At 36.0% G+C, this 27,203-nt stretch overlaps 1 protein-coding gene across 2 annotated transcripts in view; it reads right to left on the bottom strand.

Annotated features, from left to right (window-relative positions):
- Positions 1-1,019: 1,019 nt before the first annotated feature.
- Positions 1,020-27,203, bottom strand: part of ACVR1C (activin A receptor type 1C) — an 85,109-nt gene continuing 58,925 nt past the window's right edge. The window contains exons 4-8 of one of the 2 annotated variants that reach the window (XM_059875631.1): positions 25,128-25,295; positions 23,664-23,820; positions 21,702-21,826; positions 19,073-19,203; positions 1,020-8,464 (exon numbers count right to left, since the gene is read on the bottom strand). In XM_059875631.1, coding sequence (XP_059731614.1) covers positions 8,339-8,464; positions 19,073-19,203; positions 21,702-21,826; positions 23,664-23,820; positions 25,128-25,295 — 707 coding nt within the window. In that variant the 3' untranslated portion in view covers positions 1,020-8,338. The remainder of the gene's footprint in view (positions 8,465-19,072; positions 19,204-21,701; positions 21,827-23,663; positions 23,821-25,127; positions 25,296-27,203) is intronic. The other variant, NM_001192879.2, reaches the window with a different exon arrangement.

The following is a 27,203-nucleotide window of genomic DNA, read 5'->3' as shown; positions in this document are numbered from 1 at the left end:
CAGTCTGGAATAGCCACTATGAATTTGGCTAAACTATTCTTGGTTGGATTTTATAACAGATATTTGTTGGGGAGTAGGGAGGGGGTGTTAATGTATTCCATACAATATTTCTGACTGTGCAAAATAATATGTTAGTCTTAATGATTTAAAATTACATCTTCAAATTTGACTGAAATTATCCTTAATTCTAGTGCTCAAGTACCTAGTCATCATGATTCTATATACTACAGGATACATGACATATAATGTCAGTTAATACACAATGCCATAAAGAAAATAAAACAGACTGAGTAGATAGTGAATGACAAACGGTGCTGCTCTATAAAAGGTGGCAGAAAAAAAAAAAAAAAAGGCCCATTTGGTGTGATGGTTTTCAAACAGAAACTTAAGCCATACAAATATCTAGAGGGGGAACAATACAGGCAGAGAAAACAAAGCAAATCCCTTGGACAGGTATGTGCAGGGCAGGTTCAAGGAGCAGCAAGCTGGAGAACAACTGGGGCTGGAGGTAATGGGATTGTGAAATAAAGGCAGAGAAGTTTTCAGGGTTTGTGTCCCTCAGGCATCTGTAGACCTCTTGAGTATTTTAAGCTTTTAAGTGTGAAGGAAGCTATTTTAGGCTTGAGAGCAGGCCAGGAGTCTTTCAACAAACACTCAAATATTTTTCCTGTTACTCAACAGGAAAAATAAAACAAAGACTATAGTCCTAAGTCTCATGTAGAAAGTTCAGTTCAGTTCAGTTCAGTCGCTCAGTCCTGTCTGACTCTTTGCGACACCCTGAACTGCATCACGCCAGGCCTCCCTGTCCATCACCAACTCCCGGAGTTCACCCAAACCCATGTCCATTGAGTCAGTGATGCCATCCAAAGTACTGTTAAAAAAGCAAATGTCTCTTCCAGGAAGGAAGGAAGGAAAATTCCAGTGCCCATGGAGCCAGCATTAAATTTCCAAAGCCCCCTTCACAAACTACCTGCAAATATAAATACAATTTTAAAATAATAGAATAACTGTACATAAACTGGAATATGACACATTTTATTTAAAATAGAGCTCTATATGCTTCACAGAAACAGGTGCAAGGAGTGCTTAAGTTATTGTCTTTGCCACTTACAAAACAATACATTTTTGGAAAATGCATACATAAAAATATAACATTTAGGTAAATACCTATTTACATCTGGAGACAGCTAAAAGCTAATAATCGCATAAATTATTGTTATGCAATAATATTTTTAAAAGCTTTAAAATAAATACTTTGATGACTTGCTGTTGGTTAAGTTAAACATTTTGGTATGAAGACTATCACTGAGTTCTTACTAAACACTAAAATACTCTTATTTTTAAACAAAACAAGTATACATGTATTACTATAAAATGCATGTTTCCACAGACTAGAATTTAATGAAACTTTTGAATATCATTCATTTACTCTGGAATTTGGAATTCTCTTCAGCTTAAATGATTCAATTGCAACTACTAAAATCTCCATATGCATATTTTTCATGTAATTTATTGTCTAATTCTCATTTTAAAACCTATTTTATTTCTTCATATTTCATATATACATTCATTTGTGCCTGTCTGTTGAAAAGTAATATCTTTTTACATTCTTAAAAATTTCAGCTAGTTTATAATAAGTCTTTACAACAGTGATTCTTTTCACAGTAGTTCAAGAGTTCAAGGCATGTTTTGCAATGTCAAAATGCAATGGTTTTGACATTTGTAATAAGTTCTTAGGTATAAGAAAAGTCACACTACCAAAAGAAAAGTATAATTAGTATTAGTACTTTGAAAGTCAATCCAAAATTCCTTTTTTTTTTGAGATGTGAATCTAATTTTCTGTTTTTAGGACATCTTAAAACGTGAAACACAGATTAAGTTTGAATAATTTTCTCTAGTGTAGGATCAGAAGAGTATAAGAACTTAACACTAATCACTGTGGAAATGAACTAGAGTTTAATATTTTGTCTAAAATAATCTTACTTTATATAAAGAGAAAAAATTATTGGATTTTTAAAAATATTCAGCTACTTATATTTAGCCTATTGGAAGAAATGGAGATATAGGTAAGTCACACTCTAATCCTGCACTAGTTAGAATTTAGGCAAGTAATTGCCTTTTTAAAGGCAAAATGAGTGAATAGATTTGGGCGTTGAATAAAAACTCAGTGGAGATATAAAAATTAGGATCCCTGTGTCTTGCTGCCTATTTTCTGGGTTGAAAAATTAAGTCAAAAGGATAAACATGCAATCTCTTTTGCTCTCTTGGGAATGTAGCATGAAAATTTAAAGTATTTTTTCCAAGTTCTCTGTTTAATTTGCAGATGTCAGAAACCATTTTGAAATTTAGGTCTCATTTTCTGAAGATGTATAAGCAGGCCCATTTCTGAAGATACATAAGCTAATACGGTACATTTCTGTAAAATATAAAAATATTTCTGAGTTGAAGAGCCAATTGCAGGTTGGAGTTCAACCCCTGCTGCTGCTGCTGCTGCTAAGTCGCTTCAGTCGTGTCCGACTCTGTGCGACCCCATAGACGGCAGCCCACGAGGCTCCCCCATCTCTGGGATTCTCCAGGCAAGAAACACTAGAGTGGGTTGCCATTTCCTTCTCCCTGCAGACACTCAGTGTGGGGCTAATTTCCTTAATGCAGTCAGATTCTTAATGGCCAGGCTAATACTCAGGTTCCTCTACTCCCGCGTAAAAATCTATCAGTTAAAACAGTTAGATATGGAGAGAAAAACTTCTTCTAAAATAACATTGACAAATGATAAGAAAATATAATCATATTTGAAAATATTAAAATCTAGGATGAGATAGAGCTCATACTCTCCCAACTATTGTATTAATCTATGACTGAATTAAAAAGTATCTTGGAAGTTATATTAATAGAGGGATTTTTCAATGGGGATTACTAACTAATTTCAAAATAATATTATATCCCAAACCATATGGCATAATGGCTTAATTTTAAAAGATGGTCAAAGCAAAACAAAGCAATAGTATGAAGTATAGCAGAAAGTAATTAAGCAATCACATTATGGGACATATATTTCTCATTCTCTGTCCACACCACTATCTCTTAAGTGGAATTTATCATTAAGGCAAAAGTAGACATTTGTTGTATGTTAACTAAAAGCTAAAATTTAACTAGACTGCTAGTCTTTTTAAAATTTAAAAGAAAGTCTTCTCTGCCATTAACAAATACATTCTTCACAAGGCCAAATGAAAAATTGCCAGAAAAGGCATGAGATGAAAGTCCTCATATGTGGATACGGGAAATTAAAGTCTTGTTAGGAGGTTTAGTGTGTAGTGATCTGGATGGGAGCTAGAATACTAAATGAACAGTGATTGGAATTGATGAAATCCAGCAAAGATATTATTTAACGCACTGAAAGAATGAGGATGAGCTAATGAGAAACTAAGAAAAGAAAGAAGTAAGACAATGTGCTACTAGACATGATCCCACATTTTAACTATCAAATCATTTTTTATTCCCGCTCCAATGTATACAGAGAAAAAACAGTCCCTATAGAAAGGAGACAAGAAGAGCCATGAAGCGTCTCCTATCACTACTTGCATGAAAAAATTCTATATTCTCACAATTCCTAAATTTTACTCAGCACTCCAATGGCTGCCTACCTAGGTTGACAACTATTTTACAGTTCTTCCTTAGCCTACTTTGGTTTTTCTCACTAATCTCATCATAAGTGAGCAAATTGTTTTAGCAGAAATCAAGAGAAGTGAGATTTGATCATTGCCACGTTCATTAGTTTACCTTTAAGGTAGGTGCAGATAGATGCTAATTATTTTTTAATTAGTAAATGTTGGATATGGCAAGGTACTGTGGTAGGTATCACCACTGGGTTCTCATATTAGTTCTGCTAATAACTAGCAGTTGTTTAATCTCTGATCTTTGTTTTCTTCATCTACAAAATATGGGAATTGAATTATAAAATCTCTTATATCCTTTGCAATTCCCAAATACTGGGTTTCAATTTTGTCTGATACCTCTAAAATAATTTAGACCACCAAGGGATTCTCCCTTCATTAGAAGGCTAAATAGTAGCATGATTAAGTTACATAGTAACTAGTCTTCTCTTTTAATTAGAGAGTAAAAATAATTTGGGGAGACAGTGAGGGAGAATATTTTAAAAGGAGGTGAAAAATAATGAAATATAAAAGAAAAGCTAGAGGGAGAAAAAAAGTCAAATAACTAAAATTCTGCATTAAAACACTTTGAAAATTTTCTATACTACATAAATTCTATTTAACATTGCAATGAAATTTTTGTATTCCAAATGAAATTTTTTTCTGTCTAGAAGAAACTCTCAGGAACAAAGGGATTACTGTCTTTACTAAATAACACATCAAGTCCATGTGGTAGCTTGTGGAGGGAGTTAACACAAAATATTATCAAATATAGAAGTAGTAGGCTTCACAAAAGAAAAAATATTTATAAACTCTTTGAAAAACACAATGACATCATCTTAAGATACTAATTCTTATACATTTCCAAATAACTTAAAATGCTGTAGTTGTAAATTCATCTAAAAGAACAATTATTGAAAACATCAACTGACATTAACTTCACTCATTTGCTATTGTTACTTTCTTGATTTCCTTATGGGAAATAAAATATCCATACTTTAAATTTATTTAAATGAATTACATTTCCATATTTATTTTAAAATAACTAACCAGAAACTATTCCCTGCTAAGTATTTTTAAGTTGAACTTTGTATAATGGCAAACATGGGTTTCCTGCCTTCGGATGATTTGCTAGTAGTTTCCCTGGAGCTCTAGTGCCAGGCTAGTGTTAGTCGCTCGGTCATGTCCGACTCTGCGACCCCACGGACTGCAGCCTACCAGGCTCCTCTGTCCATGGGATTCTCCAGTACTTTTGCATAAATTCTAAGATAGCCCTGAGTTTTCTCTGCCCCAGTAAGTCAAATGGTGGCAAAATTCCAGGATAGTAGAAGTAGTTTTGTTTTGTTTTATTTAATAATTCTACTAAGGTAGAAGTATTACAAATAATAAATGTTTATGGAACATCTAACCTAGTGAATCTATTGTAGATTTTCATTTTAAAATAAAAGCTGATTTTGAAGTCTTCAGACACTAGAATCAGGTTACTATTTTCATATAATCATGGAAATTTAAAATGCAAAGTTAATTGAAAGTATAAAGATGAGAAGCAAGTGCTATACCTAAAATAGTGCACGACACAGTCATGTTTCACTTAACTTTCAAGTCAGAATATGAATTAAGAATTCTAGATGTGACATGCCAAATATTTTAGACAGAATAAAGCACACAACAGAATCTGTACCAATTACATCCTTAAATGCTTAGCTTATAAGGCAACAAGTTCATGCTGAAATATTGACAACAAATGATGTTTCCCTTAGTTTAAGGAAGTGATGCTGCATTTAAATTCCATCACTTTATACAGTACTGAAATTTCATAAATAGCATTTTCCCAAGCTTCACATTATACCCAAAGCCAAAATATTTGAAAGGAGAAAAGAACACTGACACTCTGAGTCTAAGAAGAATAATTTTTTGCTTACAACAAAATTCAAAAGAAATAAATATTACACAGTAAGACTCTATCAAAAAGAAACAATATAAAGTTTAACATCATAGGTTATATACAATAAATTTGTCTAATGCTCTAAGCTATATCCTATTTTGTAAGCATTTTCTATTTATAATCATTCTGAGAGTTAAGGTCCCTATCATTTTTGTTAACCTACCCCTTTTCTTTAAAAATATATTTTGGAAATTGAAATATAAGACTATTCAGTTAGGAGGTACAGTTAACCAACACAAAAATGAGGAAAATATCTCAAAATGTACAGATTGCCCTAGAGTGAAAGTTGAATCAATAAAATTATGGAATTATGGACACTTTCAAATAGATTATAAAACATAATGTCAAATAAAATGGAGATTTAAATCATCTCTTAAAATTAAGTAAGTATATTCACCCAACATACATGAATAAAAGAGAAAATATTATTCTTGTTTGAAAGTCATACAATCATAGTACATAAATAATTTCATTCTCATATATGCAGAAACAATCTATGAGAAATTAAAGTAACAAGCACAAGCAAGATTACCCCTTCACATAAGCTTTTTTTAGAATCTCTTCCCATATGTACTTTTAAAAATTGATTACATAATTTAGATTGTCTGGAATAACTAAAGATACTTTCTAAATGCACTGCAAATTGGGATTTGTTTTTGAAAACCATCATCACACAGAATTTGAGACACCCTAATCTGTATCATATTTATTTGCCAATTTACTTCCCCCAAACACCCACACCCCTGTTCCTATTCCCAAATTAGACTTCAAAATCCCTGAGAACAGAACCTATCCATCTTTTAATTTCCTTATTGGACCCAAAGTTGTGGCAAGGAAGATATTCTTTAATGAATGGACAACTGCATGAATGAGAGTGAAAGAATATGCAAGCTAGAGCTGTCCGATTCTTGCCTTTGATAGCTCATCCTAGTCAAATGAAGATGGGTTCAGTAACATATTTTCATAGTGGAATGAAGTGTAATCACTAGATTGTGCTCTATATAGAGCACATCCTTTAGAACACTGTTACCCAAGCCATGCTTTGTAGAAACTAAAACTTAGGCTAATAAAAGGTTTCCCCTCTTTTTTATAAAAAGAGTCCCATTGGTCAAATAATTTGGGAAATCCAGTTTAAAGAAATTCAAGTAACAATTTTTACTGCTAGACTTCACAAAGCACATAATATGCTAATATGCAGTATCACTTTCTAAGATGTATCAAAGAATACTTTTGGTCTTTGATCATCTCAGAAGAGCATTCTAAGGAACAGGGTTTAGGAAACAACGTTTTAGAAGAATAAAAACATTCTGAACAATGTTTTAGAAGATTTAACATTGCCAAAGCAGAATTATAGATTTGAAAAAATATTTAATATCCCATGTATTATTCAGAATGTTTCACTTCTGTCTCTACAGGAAGTAGAAGCAAAATTATCATGAGCATTCTTCCACACTCATTGCTCATTTTGAAAGGACAAGAGAATATCCTTTACAGTTACTGATAATCCTTAGTTAGGTTTGGTTATTACACTTCATTTAAGAGTTTTCTTAATTTTTCCTCAAAATATCTCCTAGTAACCTCTTCCTCTCTTGTCCTCTTTCTAAATGTGTATGTACAAAGGTAGTAGGGACCTCTGAAATGCCTTAAAAACATTAAAAAAAAGCCTTAAAAAATCTCTGACAATGGATTTTTATGACGGATTAATCTCTGGAAGTATTGAGAGAACATTAAAACTATTTAACAAATAGGTTGACTATGGAATTTCCATGAGGAAAACATCAGTGGATATTGTCCTGGGAGTTCATCCAGGTCCATTAGGATTCTGCAAAATAATTTGCCTTCTGTTGGACTAAACCACAAATATCATCATGAAAGATGTTGTTTCTCCACAGGGAGAAGAAATACTATAGGAATTAAAGGGAAAGTAGGAAGCTAGCTAAACCTACCACGTGGATCATCACAAGATCTGGACCTAACACTGGCTTTGTCACTAGCTGTGTCACTTTGGGACATTTCTCAATGATTCAAAATGTCAGGTATCTCATGTGAAAATAAGAGAAAGTAACAATCTCAGTGACTTTCAAACTGTTTGTCTCAGGAGCTGCTGTGGTTGTGCATTACGAAGAGTAGGAGGACAGGGAAGGAGAAACCAAGTAAGTGATCTGATCTCACTTCCATCTTCCAATCAAGCAGGTCTACTTTTACATATTTTGTATCCTAAACTTCAGAGCACTGTTTAATTTTTTAAAGATCCTATTCATTAAAAAAAAAATAGAAAAAACCATAGATTATATAATCTAAAGCTTTGTTTAGATATAATATGTTCCAGTTCACATTTTTAATGAAAAGTTTTCCTCTCGGGAGAAAAAGTAAATGGGCTTTTATATTTTTTTCTATTCATTCATGTGCTCCTGATTCAAGTAAAATAAAACCTTAATAACTTTTCTTACTTTATATAGCTTATTTTACACTTTTGTAATATGTTCCTTAAATAAAAAGATAAGCTGATGTGTTGCTTTTCAAAATAAAATTAAAGACAACATGGGGAGTAGATGACATCAACTCCAGCCCACACTTGACTTTCGTTATTTTTTCATGGTGCCTTTGGGCACTTAAATACTGCACTGCATTATCTTTGAGGTAGAACAAAAACAAGGACAAAACAAAGGCAAAAAATTCACATAAAAAGGGAAAATGAGAAAGAAAGCTGTGTGATTATTTCTTTTTAACATGATTTTCATCATCAGGCTTTGCAGTCTTCTTTGACACAAAGTTGAGATATAGTCTTCTTAATCCGAAGAGCAGTTAGTCTTGCTGCCCCATTGGCATACCAACACTCACGCATTATTCTCCCCATGACTCGGAGTGCCTTAAGAGAAAAAAATATCAAAATCTTTAGCACAAAACACAGTACAAGAGAAGAAAAATCACAAACGCAGGAATTGATGCTAAGCTCTGATATAGAAATAATAAATTTAAATCAATAGGAGAAGGAGATTAGGGTCAAATCACCTCAAAAATCCTGTCCAGGGTGTCTCTCCTCAGACAGACACAAGGGTGTCTCCCTTCAAACACAGACTGGGTCGTCTCCACTCAGACAGAGATTAGAGTCTCCTCTGAGACAAGGATCACGTGGTAACCAGAAGAGAGGACCAGTCTCCTCTCAAACAAGGGTCAAGGCACCTCTCCTTAGAAAAATACTGGAGCATTTCCTCTCAGACAGAAACCGGGGTGATTTCTTTCAGAAAAAAAGACCAGGGCAACTCCCTTCAGAAAGACATCAGAGTGTCTCCCCTCAGAAAAGAACCAGGGCTTCCCTGCTGGTCTAGGGGTTAAGAATCTGCCTGCTAATTCAGGGGACATGGGTTCAATCTCTGGTCCGGGAAGATCCCAGACGCTGGAGGAACTAAGCCTGTGTACCACAACTACTGAGCCTGCACTCTAGAGCCCTCAAGCTGCAACCACTGAAGCCTGTGCACCTAGAGCTGGTGCTCTGCAAAAGAGAAGACGTCTCCACAATGAGAAACCCACGTACTGCAACAGAGTGGCCCCTGCTCATGGCAACCAGAGAAAGCCAAAGCACAGCAATGAAGACCCAGTGCTGAAAATGATAAATAAATAAATCTGAAAAAAAAAAAAGAAAAACAGAAACTAGAGCACTTCCCCAGAGACAGAGACCAGGGTCCTCCTCTCACAAAAAGATCAGAGTGTCTCCTCTTGACAGAGACCAGAGGGATTTCTCTTAGAAAAAGATCAGAGCTCTACCTTCAGACAGAGACCAAAGTATCTCCCCTCAGACAAGGACCATGGCTTCTCCTCTCAGGCGAAGACCAAGACAACTTTTCTCAGAAAAAGACCAGGGTGTCTCTCCTCAGAAAGGCACCAGAGCATTTTCCTATACAGACAGCAAGGTGTCCATTCTCAGGGATCAGGGAGTCTCCTCTCAGACAAGGACAAAGGCAGCTCTCCTCAGAGAGTAGGACATCCCCCCTCTGAAAGGAACCAGGGCGTCTGACCTTGAACAGATGGGCATCTCCTCTCAGAGGAACCAGAGCATCTCCTCACCAAAAGAGATAAGGTAACTCACAAAAAGACCAGGGCATTTCCCCTCCAAGAAAAAGGTTTCTCCCTTCAGAGAGAGACCTGTGTGTCCCCTCTCAGAAAGGGACCAGAGTGTCTCCCCTCAGACAAGGACCAAGGCATCTCCCCACAGAAAGGGGCCCCAGCAACTTCTCTCACAGACTAGGGCTTTCCCTTCAGACAGAGACCAGAGCATCTCCTCCTAGGGGGACCATGGCATATCCAGACAGAGAATGACCAGGACAATTTCTTTCAGAAAAAGTTCAGGATGCTTCCCTTCAGCCAGAGACCTGAGTGTCCCCCTCAGCTAGTGTTCAGGGTGTCTCCCCTGTGACAGACATCAGGATGTCTCTTCTCAGAAAGGGACCAGGGTGTCTCCTCTCAGAAAGGGACTAGAGTGTCTCCCCTCAGACAGACACCAGGGAGACTTCTATCATATAAAGACTGGGGCTCTCCCCTAGACAGAGGGAGGGCCTCTTTTCAGAGACCTGGGGGTCTCCCCTATGACAGAGACCAAGTCATCTCCCCTCAGATAGAGACCTGTCATCTCCCCTCAGACAGCATCCATAGTGTCTCCCCTGTGACATGAACCGTGTGACTTCTCCCAGAAAAAGACCAGGGTATCTCCTCTCATAAAGGGGCCCGGAGGTCTGCTCTGCACTCAGGCAGAGTGTATGGCCCATTGCTTGCTAGATGGTTTGCAGCTATCATTTGTGGACCTTGGAGGCAGCTACAGGAGATGATAGGGAGCCTTTGCTCAATGGCATTTTGGTTTATGGAATTACACTATTATATTTAAGGGCATGTTTGATTAGCATAAGGTGAAATGAAGATCAGTTTCATTTATTTAATCTTTTCTGTAGAGATTAGTTACCAGGACTTCCCTGGTGGCTCAGACGGTAAAGCGCCTGTCTACAATGCAGGAGACCTGGGTTCCATCCCTGGGTCGGGAAGATCCTCTGGAGAAGGAAATGGCAATCCACTCCAGTATTATTGCCTGGAAAATCCCATGGACGGAGGAGCCTGGTAGACTACAGTCCATGGGATCGCAAAGAGTTGGACACGACTGAGCGACTTCACTTCACTTTCACTATTTATTTGGCTTCCACCTACTATGCTAAACATAATTTTAGGAAAGAGAATGTGGTCACGTTATACTATATCCTTTTAGAGTAAGTAAAATCAATTGAATAGCTTTATCTTCTTGAGAATATCAATAAGCATTGAAATGCAATTAGTTAATATTTTCATGCATTTTATGTATGCATTTTATGAAAATTTTTCTCTTCCATCAAAGCTGCATAAAAATAATATGCTTTCAATTAAGAAATTATATATGTTACATATAAAATAGCTAACAATTTCTACCCTTGGGCTTTCAGAGCATATAAGCTTTCTTTACAACCTTTGTAGTGAAATTAACACCATGACCTGACAGCATCAACAGAAAATTGGATTAAAGATTTACTGAGCATGGCCCCACCCATCAGAACAATACCCAGTTTCCCCCTCAGTCAGTCTCTCCCATCAGGAAGCTTCCATAAGCCTCTTATCCTTCTCCATCAGAGGGCAGACAGACTGAAAACCACAGTCACAGAAAACTAATCAATCTGATCACATGGACCACAGCCTTGTCTAACTCAATGAAACTATGAGCCATGCCATGTAGGGCCACCCAAGACGGACGGGTCATGGTGGAGAGTTCTGACAAAACATGGTCCACTGGAGAAGGGAATGGCAAACCACTTCAGTATTCTTGCTTTGAGAACCCCATAAACAGCATGAAAAGGCAAAAAGATAGGACACTGAAAGATGAACTCCCCAGGTCAGTAGGTGCCCAAAATGCTCCTGGAGATCAGTGGAGAAAAAACTCCAGAAATAATGAAGAGATGGAGGCAAAGCGAAAATAACACCCATTTGTGGATGTGACTGGTGATGGAAGTAAAGTCCAGTGCTGTAAAGAGCAATATTGCATAGGAACCTGGAATGTTAGGCCCATGAATCAAGGCAAATTAGAAGGGGTCAAGCAGGAGATGGCAAGAGTGAACATTGACATTCTAGGAATCAGTGAACTAAAATGGACTGGAGTGGGTGAATTTAACTCAGATGACCATTATATCTACTACTGTGGGCAGGAATCCCTTAGTAAAAATACAGTAGCCATCATAGTCAACAAAAGAGTCCGAAAGGCAGTACCTGGGTGCAATCTCAAAAATTACAGAATGATTTCTGTTTGTTTCCAAGGTGAACCATTCAATATCACAGTAATCCAAGTCTATGCCCCTAGCAGTAACGCTGAAGAAGCTGAAGGTGAATGGTTCTATGAAGACCTACAAGACCTTCTAGAACTAACACCCAAAAAGGATGTCCTTTTCATTATAGGGGACTGGAATGCAAAAGTAGGAAGTCAGGAGATAACTGGAGTAACAGTCAAATTTGGCTTTGTAGTATAGAACGAAGCAGGGCAAAGACTAACAGAGTTTTGCCAAGAGAACGCACTGGTCATAGCAAACACCCTCTTCCAGCAACACAAGAGAAGATTCTACACATGGACATCACCCGATGGTTAATACCGAAATCAGATAGATTATATTCTTTGCAGCCAAAGATGGAGAAGATCTATACAGTCAGCAAAAATAAGACCAGAAGCTGACTGTGGCTTAGATCATTAACCCCTTATTTCAAAATTCAGACTTAAATTGAAGAAAGTAGGAAAAACTACTAGAACATTCAGGTATGACCTAAATCTGCTGCTGCTGCTAAGTTGCTTCAGTCGTGTCCAACTCTCTGAGACCCTATAGTCTGCAGCCCACCAGGCTCCCGTCCCTGGGATTCTCCAAGCAAGAATACTGGAGTGGGTTGCCATTTCCTTCTTCAGTGCATGAAAGTGAAAAGTGAAAGTGAAGTTGCTCAGTCGTGTCTGACTCTTCGTGACTCCATGGACTGTAGCCTACTAGGCTTCTCTGTCCATGGAATTTCCCAGGCAAGAGTACTGTAGTGGGTTACCATTGCCTTCTCCGTGACCAAAAGCTAATCCCTTATAATTATACAATGGAAGTGACAAAGAGATTCAAGGGATTAGATATGATAGACAGAGTGCCTGAGGAACTATGGACAGAGGTTTGTGACATTGTACAGGAGGCAGGGATCAAGACCCCTCCCCAAGAAAAAGAAATGCAAAAAGACAAAATGGTTGTCTGAGGAGGCCTTACAAATAGCTGTGAAAAGAAGAGAAGTAAAAGGCAAAGGATAAAAGGGAAGATATACACATTTGAATGCAGAGTTCCAAAGAATAGCAAGGAGAGATAAGAAAGCCTTCCTCAGTGATCAATGCAAAGAAATAGAGGAAAACTACAGAATGGGAAAGACTAGAGATCTCTTCAAGTAAATTAGAGATACCAAGGGAACATTTCATGCAAAGGTGGGTACAATAAAGGACAGAAATTGTATGGACCTAACAGAAGCAGAAGACATTAAGAAGCAGTGGCAAGAATACACAGAAGAACTATAAAAAAAAGATCTTCACAACCCAGATAACAATGGTGAGATCACTCACCTAGAGCCAGACATCCTGGAATGCGAAGTCAAGTGGGCCTTAGGAAGCATCACTAGGAACAAAGCTAGTGGAGGTGATGGAATTCCAGTTGAGCTATTTCAAATCCTAAAAGATGATGCTGTGAAAGTATGGCACAAAATATGCCAGCAAATTTGGAAAACTCAGCAGTGGCCACAGGACTGGAAATGGTCAGTTTTCATTTCAATCCCAAAGAAAGGCAATGCCAATGAATGCTCAAACAACTGCACAATTGCACTCATCTCACACACTAGCAAAGTAATGCTCAAAATACTCCAAGCCAGGCTTCAACAGTATGTTAACCATGAACTTTCAGATGTTCAAGCTGGATTTAGAAAAGGCAGAGGAACCAGAGATCAAATTGCCAACATCTGGTGGATCATTGAAAAAGCAAGACAGTTGCAGAAAATCATCTACTTCTGCTTAATTGACTATGCTAAAGCCTTTGACTATGCGGATCAGAACAAACTGTGGAAAATTCTTCAAGAGATGGGAATATAAACCACCTGACCTGCCTCCTGAGAAATCTGTATGCAGATCAGGTGGTCTGGTATTCAGAATCTGTATACAGAAATCTGTATGCAACACTTAGAATGGGACATGCAACAACAGACTGGTTCCAATAGGAAAAGGAGTACGTCAAGGCTGTATATTATCACCCTGCTTATTTAATTTATATGCAGAGTACATCATGAGAAACTCTGGGCTAGATGAAGCACAAGCTGGAATCAAGATTGCCGGGAGAAATATCAATAACCTCAGATATGCAGATGACACCACCCTTATGGCAGAAAGTGAAGAAGAACTAAAGAGTTTCTTGATGAAAGTGAAAGAAGAGAGTGAAAAATTTGGCTTAAAACTCAACATTCAGAAAACTAAGATCATGGCATCCAGTCCCATCACTTCATGGCAAATAGATGGGGAAACAAAGGAAACAGTGACAGACTTTATTTTTCTGGGCTCCAAGGTCACTGCAGATGCTGACTGCAGCCATGAAATTAAAAGACAATTGCTCTCTGGAAGAAAAGTTATGACCAACCTAGACAGCATATTAAAAAGCAGAGACATTACTTCACCAACAAAGGTCCATCTAGTCAAAGCTATGGCTTTTCCAGTAGTCATGTATGTATGTGAGAGTTGGACTATAAAGAAAGCTGAGCACCAAAGAATTGATGCTTTTGAACTGTGGTGTTGGAGAAGACTTTTGAAAGTCCCTTGGACTGCAAGCAGATCAAACCAGTCCATTGTAAAGCAAATCAGTCCTGAATATTCATTGGAAGGACTGATGCTGAAGCTGAAACTCCACTACTTTGGCCACCTGATGTGAAGAACCGACTCATTGGAAAAGACCCTGGTGCTGGGAAAGATTGAAAGCGGGAGGAGAAGGGAACAACAGAGGATGAGATGGTTGGAAGGCATCACCGACTCAATGCACATGAGTTTGAGTAAACTCAGGGAGTTGGTGATGGACAGGGAGACCTGACGTGCTGCAGTCCATGGGGTCGCCTAGAGTTGGACAGACTGAGCAACTGAACAGTGAAATTAAGATATTTTTAAAAATTCTATAAAAACACAGATATTAACGCTATAGAGGATATACATTTTCCTTTAATTGAAAATTAATTAATTTAATTATGGGAATATGACAGAATGACTATTCTACAAAATATTCTAAGAAAGGACATTAAAGACAAAAATGGATATGGGATGGGCTGGAAATTCTCTGTGTTGATCTTGATGATAAGTATACACATATACTTTTTTTTTTAAGTCATCAAGCTGGACACTAAAATTTATGCATTTTATTATATGTAAATTATAACACAATAACATAATGATAAAAATCAGTATAAGTGAACTGGTAAATAAATAAGATAAATACTCAGAAGGGAAAACAATGAGAAGGCATGAATCCAGAGTGGTGAAAGAAATCACTATAGCAAGAAGCTGCTCTGGGGGCATCTTTGGATCTTACAGTCTAGAACTTCAGAATTGACGGACTACATGTGAAAGACAGGAAACATAGTCCACAGCACACAAAAAGTGTCACATAAAAATGTTTACAAAGTCTAGACTGTAAGGATGAATTGGTTGTAGAAGGAACTTTGCAAAGAAAATTGTCTAAATCTTGACACTTGGTAAAGAAAAAAAACCAAAGCTTAGCCTTATGATGTTGCAGTAAACCTGAATTCATAATGAAAATTCACAAGCAGATGAGGAAACAAACCATCTTTAACAAGAGGCAGTTAAAACAAAAAATAGGAAAATCAAACCTATCAAAACACTAGATGTTAGAGTTAAATGATATGAAAAATAAAATAAGTAAAAGCAACGAGAAAAGTCTAAACATTAGTATAAAAAAGTGTATTTACAAAAGAAAAAGTACTTTTCATGTCAGTAAAATTTGACATGAAAAATATAACCATTATAATAAAAACCTAAATGGATGAGTTAAAGGACAGATTGTGCTGTGCTGTGCTAAGTCGCTTCATTTGTATCTGACTCTTCGTGACTGTATGGACTATAGCCCACCAGGCTCCTCTATCCATGGGATTCTCCAGGTAAGAATATTGGAGTGGGTTGCCATGCCTTCCTCCAGGGGATCTTCCCAACCCAGGGATGGTAGAATTCACGTCTCTTGCAGCTCCCTCTTTGGCAGATGGGTTCTTTACTACTAGTGCCACCTGGGTAGCCCAAATGGCAGATTAGACCCACGTAAATATAGAACTGGTGAACTGTAAGATGAATATGAGAGATTATTCATAAATGCAGTAATATGAATAATAGGAAAGAATAAGAGACAAGCAAAGTAAAATGAAAGGTCTAACATGCATACAGTGAGTTCTCTAAAAATGGGCAATTAAAAAAATGAAAAGATGAACTATTTGAAGAGATAATGGCTCAGAATTTTCCACAACTGAAGACAGTCACAAATCTTAAGAATCAGAAAGTCCAAAACGTCCAGGCAAAATTAATCAAGAGATATCCAAACCAAATACATCATAGAGAAACTCAGAATGCAAAAGACATAAAGAAGTTCTTAAAGCGGTCTGGAAGAAAAGATAAATTAACTAAAAATAAAATTAGCTGACTTCTCAACAATAATAATGGAAGTTAGAAGCCAGTGGAATAACATCTTTAAAGTACTTAGAGAAAATAACTGCAAACCTAAATTCTAATGCCCAGATAAACTATTTGTTCAGAACTGAGGACAAAATAAAGATATTTTCAGACACCCAAACACTGAAAGAACTTACAACTTTTAGATCCTCACTAAAAAGCAATTCAAATAAAATACATTTAGAAGATGCACATGAAAAAATCAGAAAATTACCTTAAAATGAAGCTCTGAGAGCCAAGAAGGAATGTTGAACAAAGAAAATGATAAACATGTTCACAATTCCAGAAAAAAAATGATGATGGTATAAATATCTCACAAATATCTAATATGTGGGATTAACACAAAACAAAAGAGAACTAAAATATTGGGCAAAAATGAACAAATTCATTACATAAAATGTAGAAAATTCATTGTATAAAAATGACATTGTTAGGCCTATTCTAGGAATGCATGATTGGTTTAACAGTGGAAAATCCATAAATGCAATCTATCATAATAAGACACTAAAGCAGAAATGACATATCACCTCAGAGATAGGAAGAAAGCTTTTATCAAACAAAAGTCAGTTTTTATGAGCAAAACCCACAGCAAATATGACATTCAAAGGTGAGACATGTAGGAGCAAACCTATCATCCTTACCAGGCAACATTATACTGGAAGTCCTAGAAATTGCAATAACAAAGCTATGAGGATTGTTTCTAGAACTCTCATTATTTGAGAGTCCCTTGGACTGCAAGGAGATCCAACCAGTCCATTCTAAAGGAGATCAGTCCTGGGTGTTCTTTGGAAGGAATGATGCTAAAGCTGAAACTCCAATACTTTGGCCACCTCACACGAAGAGTTGACTCATTGGATAAGACTCTGATGCTGGGAGGGATTGGGGGCAGGAGGAGAAGGGGACGACAGAGGGTGAGATGGCTGGATGGCATCACTGACTCGATGGATGTGAGTCTGAGTGAACTCCGGGAGTTGGTGATGGATAGGGAGGCCTGGCGTGCTGCAATTCATGGGGTCGCAAAGAGTCGGACACGACTGAGCGACTGAACTGATCTGAACTGAATGATCATCTATGTGGACACTCCAAAAGAATCTACAGTTTTATACCCAATTTCTACAGACATATACACACAGAGCAGTGTTGTTCTAAAAGAAGCTAAAAATCACACATATGGCAATCAACAGCAGAATGAAAAAAAGAAATTGTGCTATATCCATACAATAGAGTACTATACAGATATGAAAATAAACCAATAATAGCTGTACTATATAAGGTAAAGTTAAAAAAAAAAAACTAAGAAGAATACCCATAGTATCAATAATATATTTCACAAATAAACAAAAGTTAGCCATAAATATATAGCTAAATTCTAAAGAAAAGAAAAGTAATAATAAAATTATTAGTTACAATAGCAGCCTCTCAGAAGGGTGAAGAATGTTCAAAGGTATTAGAAGTGTTCTATTTTTCAAATGTGGAATTCTAATATTATCCTTTAAATTTATATATATGTTAATATTCTTTCATTCATGCATGAAATTGTTAATGTTAGAAACAATTTTAATTTAATTTCAATTTTTTTATAAATGCCTCAAATTCTGCTTCTAAAATAAGTATATTTTACCTATATAGAATACTTTACCTGTATTCTAAACAAAATTGAAATATCAGGACATAAATCTTGCCTTAAATAGAAAATAAGTTGAGTGAAACATGAAGGAGAGGAAAAATGAGGAGAAAAATAACTATTTAAGACATGACATATGACAAAGCCAAAACTAAAATATGTCACCTAAAAAAAGACCTCAAGCATTACACTTAAACATGACAGAAGATAAACAGTTGTAATTGGGATGGGGAGAGTAAAGCATTAAAATAGTTTTGGAATTTGTTAGATGATTTATAGTCTTTCCCCTACCTTCCCTTCTACTTCCTGTGGGAGTTAGAAAAGTCTTTCTCTTCACATAGGCAAAACAAGCATTACAATATATCTGCTCTATGATGGTTACTACATGTGTGGTTCAGGATAAGGAGATAAACAACAATGATCCCTGCTATGGGGAAGTTTTCTGATGAAAGAAAACCATAAGTTAGGGATTAAGAATAATTTGTTGAATATAAGGATGACTAAAATTGTAATAATTGTGTAGCACAAACATTGACTACCCTCTGAATATGTCTGTGTTTCTGACATCCCCAGCCCCCTTCAATTAGATGGGACTGTGTATCTGGTTCTGGTCTATGAACCATGAGTGGAAGCGCTGTGTGTCACTTGAGGCAAAGCACTAGAGAGCTGGTGTCTGACCCTCTAGCTTCTCCCTTCCCCTGACCTATATCTCTGGAACTGTGTGTTGAAATAGCAGCACCCCAAGTCAAAGTCACCTGGATTACCGAGTCACCAAATACAGCACAGATGCTGATGAAAGTTGCCTAACCTGTAAGGGACTTGGCATAGCAAGAAATAAAGTCTTATGTAAAGTCACTGGGATGGCAAGGTAGTTCCTGTCACATAATTTAGCATTATGACACCAGCAGCTATAGGGAATAAAATCTTTCCGAAGCCTATACAAAGACATATACCCACATACGTGAAATGAATTGGAGGCCTAGATTAAGAGAAAGGAACTACATGGTGTCTGAAAATCCTCTCTGATACTTGCCTCAAAATTATAATGGGAAAATATATATATAAGAACATAGCCTTACTTCACAGCTTTGCCATTGGTTTGGAATACTTGGTCGGAACTTCTGGTCACAAACAACCTTCCTCATTTCTTCTACCGAGGGATCTGAAGGCACCATGTCATAATAAGGCAACTGGTACTCCTCAACAATTCCTATAAAAAATTTACATAATAAATTTCCTGGTGTGACTAATAAACAAAGATGTTTATTTGAAAATAATACCAATTAAGTTTTCTAGGAACAAGTGGCATGCTGGAAAACTGGAAAATCAAGCTTATTCAAATTATATATCACTGTAATAACCAAACCTACAAGATGAAAGCTCTCAGTTGAGTAGTTATATGTTTATAAAATTTTTATTATAAAAATATATATAATTTTGATAATTATTTATATGATATAAAACAAAATAGGATGGTATGGGGAGGGAGGTAGGAGGGGAGTCAGGATGGGGAACACATGTATACCCGTAGCGGATGCATGTTGATGTATGGCAAAACCAATACAATATTGTAAAGTAAAAATAAATAAATAAATTAAAAAAAAAGAAATATTATTCTAGAAAAAAAATTGTATAAAATATACTGTTTTACATTATATATTACACTTAATTTTATATTAAAACATTATTATATTTCTAGAACATTTAATAACTATAAAATATAATTTTATACTATAAAATTACATAAATTTGGATTTCCATAAAATGCCATCGTGCAATTCAAAAGTAATACCTAATTGCAAAATTTACAGCAGATCCTCATTGATCTGTGAATGATATATATTTCTCCATGAATAAAGTATGTTTATCCTTTTCAAAACAAAATGGCTTTCTTCTTTTTGAAAATTGTTAGGTAACCTTTCAAAAGCTGAGTTTTTTAACATTTGGATTTTAGAAGTACTACATCTGAGAAGGTTCCAGAGAAATAGCCAAAAGTATTTGAAGATGATCTTAATTATCAAAATGATACTTGAATTTAAGAATTTTCTTACAAAATCAGTCTAATTAACTATGTTTTTTTTTTAATTTAAGTATATAAAAAGTGCCATAATTTTGAAAGTGAAATTCAAATCATGTTACTAAATTAGTATTTCAACTATGGAAGAAAATTTAAAGATAAAAATCTAAAAGCAAATCTAGGCAAACATCAGTACGAAATTTGAAAAAATAATAACAAATTTGTTTTGAATCTTGCTATTTACTGAGTATCTATCTAAGTCCTTTACATGTTTTAACTAATTATTCCTCAAAACCAGTGACTAAAGAAAATATCAGATTATCCCATGTTTACTGAATCCGGAAACTGAGGCACAAGTGTCGAGGTCACGTCACTACTGAGTGGCAGGTCTGGAACTCAGTCCCGGGTTTGGGGATTCCAGTGTCCATGTTTTGCTTCTGCACCACCCTATTGTTTCTATAAATAGTCTCATCTTCCTGAATATTTTACTATCTAACCTAGGAATAAAAGGGGAAAAGCATGTTTCCTCATTCAAATATAATTTTAACCTTGTAAGGTTTTCACTTTTTAATAAAATAAGATTGATGTAAGGCAAAACGACATCAAAACAAAATGCAATAACTGACAGTGGTTTCATCTTGACAGTTCCTGTTTACGGAGTAGGCTCTGTACTAAAAGCTTTACATGAGTTAACTGAATTAGTCCATTGAATCCTTAAAACCCAAGAGGTCAGTTTTAGTAATCTTCATTCTACAGACGAGGAAAGTGAGCCCACATACCTCACCTATAGTCAGATATTCAGGAAGTTGCTAAACCAAAGCTTAGGCCTAACTCTGTCTCACTTGAAATTGAAAACTCTAAATCATTTTCTATCAGGATTTAACTTTTCTCCACTGATGCAACAATTTCATCAGCCTGTGTTTACAGGGTTTCATCCTCCCAAATTCTTCCTCTCATTAATCTCTAAACTGCTGGGAGCAAAATCAGGAAGTTAGTCTTTGCTCACCTCTGCCCTCCACTTTGGTGCTGCTGCTGCTGCTAAGTCACTTTAGTGGTGTCCGACTCTGTGCGACCCCATAGACGGCAGCCCACCAGGCTACCCCGTCCCTGGGATTCTCCAGGCAAGAATACTGGAGTGGGTTGCCATTTCCTTCTCCAATGCATGAAAGTGAAAAGTGAAAGTGAAGTCGCTCAGTCGTGTCCGACTCTTAGCGACCCCATGGACTGCAGCCTACCAGGCTCCTTCATCCATGGGATTTTCCAGGCAAGAGTACTAGAGTGGGGTGCCATTGCCTTCTCCGGCCCTCCACTTTAATTCTCACATATTCATCATCACCAGAAAGAAAAGAACAAGAAAAGCCTGAGAACCAAAACACTTTAATTTAAATCCTGTAGCCTTGGCAAGCCATTTAGCTTCTTTGGGTTTCTTTTCTGATATAAAATAGGAAAACAGCTTAAACAGAAAAAATTTCAAGGGCTTTGCAAAATATTATTATGGAAACCAGAATTATCAGGAGAACTAAGCAGTAATTACAACTTAAAATCTCCATTCTGTTCAAGATGCTCCATTTTTACCACTGGAAAGATATCACAAAAGATAACCTTTTATATGTTTAGAAATAATTTGATACAGTGCATTGAATTCAAGCACCAAGGAAAGGCAAACACAAAGAGTATTTCCAAAATCTTACCTCCAACTGAACACCTCCGGGCTATTTCCCAGTAAACCAGACCAACAGAATAGATGTCAGCTCGTTTGAAGGACTCGAAGATATTCACATTTATTGTATCATCAAGCATTTCAGGGGCCATATACCTTCAAAAACATGCATATTTCAGATTCCGTCTATGATTTTATAGCAGTCTGGTAAAACACAATCTTAATTAATCCTGATATATAAGTTAAGGCAGTTTACATCAAATTTACAGGTTGTCCTGAGCCACTATAATAGAATAAAATTAAATAATACAGTTATCAAAAGATAATTTTAAAAATTTTAAAAATAGAACTAGAGGTCATCCTAGTGTTAAAACATGTGGGTCAGGAGCCAAATACTTGGAAAGCACTCAACAGAAAAGATGGAACTCAAGTTCCACCAGCAGTTTGTAGCCAAGAAAGCTCTTTGAGGTCAAGGAGTATATTTTATTCATCATGGTGGGCCTGGTACACAGTGCTCAGAATTATTCCACAAATACCTACTCTGAATAAACAATTTTATTATATTGGCTTGGCCAATGAACTTTTTGGCCAACTGAATACACTGGCTTTGAAACATATATTCATATTACATATTGGCACCAAGATAATTTAGGCTGTTTGAGTAGAATTAAATCGAATTCCACAATCCATGGGACCTGCCTGAGCCAAGCTGTCCTAGGGAGATTTCGAGGATTTCTCAGAATAGTGACGTGAGGATGCAACACTCTTCCCAATCTTTTAAGTTTTAGACTCTCTGAAGGAATCCAGTATCCAAGGGCTTCCCTGAAGTACAGGTTGAAGCTTGCTTTTTAAGGGGAAAAGAGAAGAGATCCCTTAGGGCTTGCCCAGTCTGAATAAACCATCCTGAAGTGTTTCTGGGACCATTAAAGTCTCCCAGGAAACCAAGTGAACGACTCAGCCTGGAATCTCAAATATGGCTTAGACACTAACTATACCAGCTTAGAAATCCTCTACTATCAAGGGCCTTTAACAACTCCAGGAAAGTGTTTTGGTTGTTTCTGATTTCAAGGTCAATAAACCTGGAATTATGCCAAATAGCACAGATCCTGAAATTCAAATGAAAGGAAATGGAAGTATGCTGGCCATATGGCTACAGTCTGGCTATAATAGGAAAACACCAGAAATCCCATTACTAATGGGCCTGTCTTGACATATGTGTGGTATGCTCTATTTGTATCATGTTTGTTCTTAACTTTCAGAGATTCTGTTCCTTGGAAGTGGGAACTGTGTCCAAACTCACAGTATCTTAATACACATCAACTTGGGAGACTTCGGGATAAGTACAACCATAGCATAAGTATAACCATATATAATATTTTTAAGTATTGAGAGGATATAATAGCACATATACGTATTCATTGTAAGAGTCCCTTACTTGTCTGTATATTGATTCTATATCTATTGTTTAGAGTCTGAATATACACAAATAGCCTTGAATTTCAGATCATTTATGAAATATAGAGGCTTTGGAGGAGCTATACATTGTTGATGTGGTTGTTTTTTTTTCCTCCTCTCTGTAAGAAAATGTATTCTTGGATGTGGCACATTAAAAGTAATATATCACCATCAATTCCATCATCCCTCTATACTGATTCCCCACCCAAATAGCTACTTTCTGTATGATTAAATGCCAACTCTCCTTGCTTTATAGCCATTGTGCCACTGATTTCTCAGTGAACCAGAGAATTCTTGCTTTCTTAGGCCTAATGATGTTGCATATGCTGCCCTCCTCTCTAAACACATATCCCAGGCATTCATGTTTATGGGGCAGTCATAAGTCTTTGGAGTAGGAAATGGCAACCTATTCCAGTATTCTTACCTGGGAAATGCCGTGGACAAAGGAGCCTGGTGGGCTACAGTGCATGAGGTAGCAAAGAATCGAACACGACTTAGCAACTAAACAACAACATGCTACCAAAGTATGTTATCTTACCTTTTGGTTCCTACTTTAGGGTTCTGAGGTATGTCAATAGTGTTCAGTATTGAATCATGCTTCACAGCCAACCCTAAGTCTGCTATGGCACAAGTTTCACATTTTTTCACTAAGATATTCTTTGATTTTATATCTCGATGAGCAATAGCAGGTTTACCTATGAAGCATAAGATAAATATATTCACTTTTTCCATTACCGAAGACTGAATCTGTCCAAAAGGATTCATTTTGAAAGACTTGGCTCAGATGTTACCTTCTAAGAACAGTGTTCCCTGACCCCTAATCAACATCCCAACTCACCCTCAGCAGACTACCCCCATTTTGCCTTCTTCACAGCTTTTATCGCTGAGTTATCTTATTTATTTGTAGGCATTATTTGTCATTCCCAAGTAGACGGTAGGCTACATAAGACAGTGGTTATGTCTTACTCATTACCATCCCTCCTTGCTTAGAATACTAGGTGACATTTAGTAACCACTAATAAATATTTGTTGAATAAGTAGGGAAAGTATTAGCATTATTACATCCACATAAGAACATAGCAAAAATTCTCCTAAAAAACAAGTTTCAAACTTTTATTATCCTAGAACAGAAGTCCTCAAATTTGGCCCAAAGATCCCTGGCGGTCCTTGAAGCTCTTTTTCAATGACATATCTGGGTGATGTCACCTTTTCTTTACATACTTTAACCAATAACAACATACTGGGGCAGACTAAATGAAGAACAGGTATGAAAATCCAGACATTAAGGAGATTTGCAAATGTGTAAAACAAAACCATTATTTTAGCTAGATTGGGTTTTATATTATAAAAATTATGTTTTAAAACTGTTATTTTAATATTTAATTATTAATTATTGTACTTTAAGTAAATTAATAAATATTTTTAAATCTCTCAATTTTAGTTTCTAATATAGTAAATATTAACAGAGATAACCCACATCCACAAACTTTTGCATCCTCAATAATTTTTAAGCATTTAAAGGGATCAAGAATCCAAATCTGAGAAGCACTACAGTGACAAGAACAACTTTCTAGAGCCAATTCTCTATTAACTCAATAAATAGATGAGACAGTGTGTATTATTTGGCTTTCAAGTACATGGTATAGGAGTATTTTTAAGATCACCTTACCCTTTCCAATTTTTTAAAAACAGTTCAATTATTTGTAACCTCTGAGAATGGAAAATTTGCTACCAAAGCAAGATCTCTCAGATACATATGCTAAATGGTGACAATAGAGATGCTTGGAATAAAAATATTATTATGGCTAGTATACAAAATGATGAGTATGTAGGTAAGAATTGGCTATATCATGCCAAAATCTTCAGCTTTATAAAGTACTTTTAGTGTTTCTTTACATTTGATAACTTTTTGTAATAAACTAAAACCTAACTGAACACTAAAATACAACTTAGTGCTTCTAACTTCATATTCAAGGAGAAAAAACAGTTAGAAAATACGTACCTTGTGTACCAACAATCTCCATATGAAGGTGGGCCAGACCGCTAGCTATTGATAGCGCCAGCTTGATCATTCCAGCCACGGTCACTATGTTTCTATTCAAATAGTCATATAAGGAGCCCTGTTCATGATATTCAGAGACAAGCCAAAGCTGAGTCCAGGTTCCATTGTCTAACAGAAAAATTATTTTGTTGCTGTAAGTTTATGTTAAGAAAGAAGCCAAAAGCTTTTAACCAATGTCAGCATTCAAAGTACATTTGTATTGTTAACAAAGCAAAGTTAATTCCTTCAGTGATAATACAGTCCAAGTCAGTAGAATGACAATTTTCAATGAATCCCTATTGATAGAGTAGAACCTATTACATGTACCCACCATCACCATAGGAGGGTGAGGCAGTGATTCGCACAACTGAACAATCCTTTCTTATTCCCTCTATATCAATACCTGCTGGTAATAGCAACCACATTATAGGAGAAACTACTGAGAGATGCACTTAGGCTCAGCATTGTGTTATAAATTATTCTTGAGCTTTTAAGAAAGATTGTACCAATAGGAAACAGAAATACAGCAAATTTACACAAAGTATTATTACTATCATAAAAGCTCTACTATTCCAAGCATGTTCATCTTATTCACCTTTCAAAATACGAAGTTTACAATTTCCTTCAAAGCTTATATTAAGTACCAATCACAATTACTAGACCTTTTCAAATAATTTACCTTATTTAACCAAAAGCTAATCCAGTTTATAAAAGCTTTTTAGCAGAACACAAATTAGCCTAAAAAATTATGTAGGTGTTCAGAGTCCCTAGACTTCACTTTAGCTTTCAGAATAAAATGCCTGCAATAGCCCTGGGAAGTCCTGATCAGTTTTTATCCTCAGTGAAAAGAAACTATAATTAATGAACATTTGGTAAGGAATTTTTCCACCTAGTGCTTTACATACAAGAGCTCCTGGTTATCCAAATATTTAATTTCCAAATCCAGGTAGTGATAAAATTTCTGAGGAATTCAAAGATCAATATAACATGATAAACTTTACTAATAAAAAAACAGACTACATATATTAATAAAACTAATCCTTACTCACACCTCTCTCCCTGCTTAACACCAGTGGTTATCTTTGCCCTCTCCTATCAATGTCTTTGTCAGACAGTTGACTAAAAAGTGAAACTGTAAATGTTGCAAAAGACATAGAAATGCATGAAGATGAAAGTGATGTTAGAGACCATTTGGAATCAAAGCCACAGACAAGGAGGCCATCAACAAAGGTAAACCAGTTAAACTGAATAAAAAACAATCAGGGGTTATCTTTCTTGTGCACATTATTTTATAATCCAATAAATGTAATGATTAAATTAGGTTCATCAGGATAGACCAAATAACTACAGTCACTTTCATAACATTGTAAATTAAGCTAATTAGATAGTTTAGCTCAGTGTTACACAGAAAAAGTATAAGTTCTTAACAACTTAATCAGAAATGTTTCATTTTCAATAGTATAGTTAAGAATTTGGAAAGACTCTTTTTTTTAAGATTCTCCCTGGCTTTTCTTGGTTTTACTCACCTTCTCCCTGGCAAATCAGAAAAGACAAGGCATCAGCAAATGTAACTATGGGCAAATCGTATAACAACAATAAGCTTCTCTTTGACTATCTAATTAATCATAAATACTTTCACGATCAAGCTTATATTAAATAGAAGTAACCATAGACTTTAAATTTCATAGGTAATGGTAGGCTTCTAATAGCCACAGATAATTTGGTTTTTTAGACAGAGGTTACAATCAATACCTTTCCAAGGTTCTTAATGAGTATTACTGATTCAAATAATAAAATAATTGACTGGATTAAGTTTTGCTCACTTTTGTTCTCTGTTTGTCTTTAAGGAAACTATTTCACAGCCGAATGAATAAAAGCTATGCAAAAAGAAGAAAGCCAGCATAGGTAATACACAGGCTTTATATTCAGTCCCTGATTACTGGGCATGTGACTACTGAATTCTATACCAAAAAGGTGATGATCTGTCTTGTTCCACAAATCTCAGAAAGTTGTATTATTTGGGGTTGTTAATGTTAA

The sequence above is a fragment of the Bos taurus genome, chromosome 2, assembly GCF_002263795.3.
Source record: "Bos taurus isolate L1 Dominette 01449 registration number 42190680 breed Hereford chromosome 2, ARS-UCD2.0, whole genome shotgun sequence".
Classification (NCBI taxonomy): Eukaryota; Metazoa; Chordata; class Mammalia; order Artiodactyla; family Bovidae; genus Bos; species Bos taurus.
Note: the sequence above shows the minus strand (reverse complement) of the source record. Positions and strands in the feature narration are given on the sequence as shown.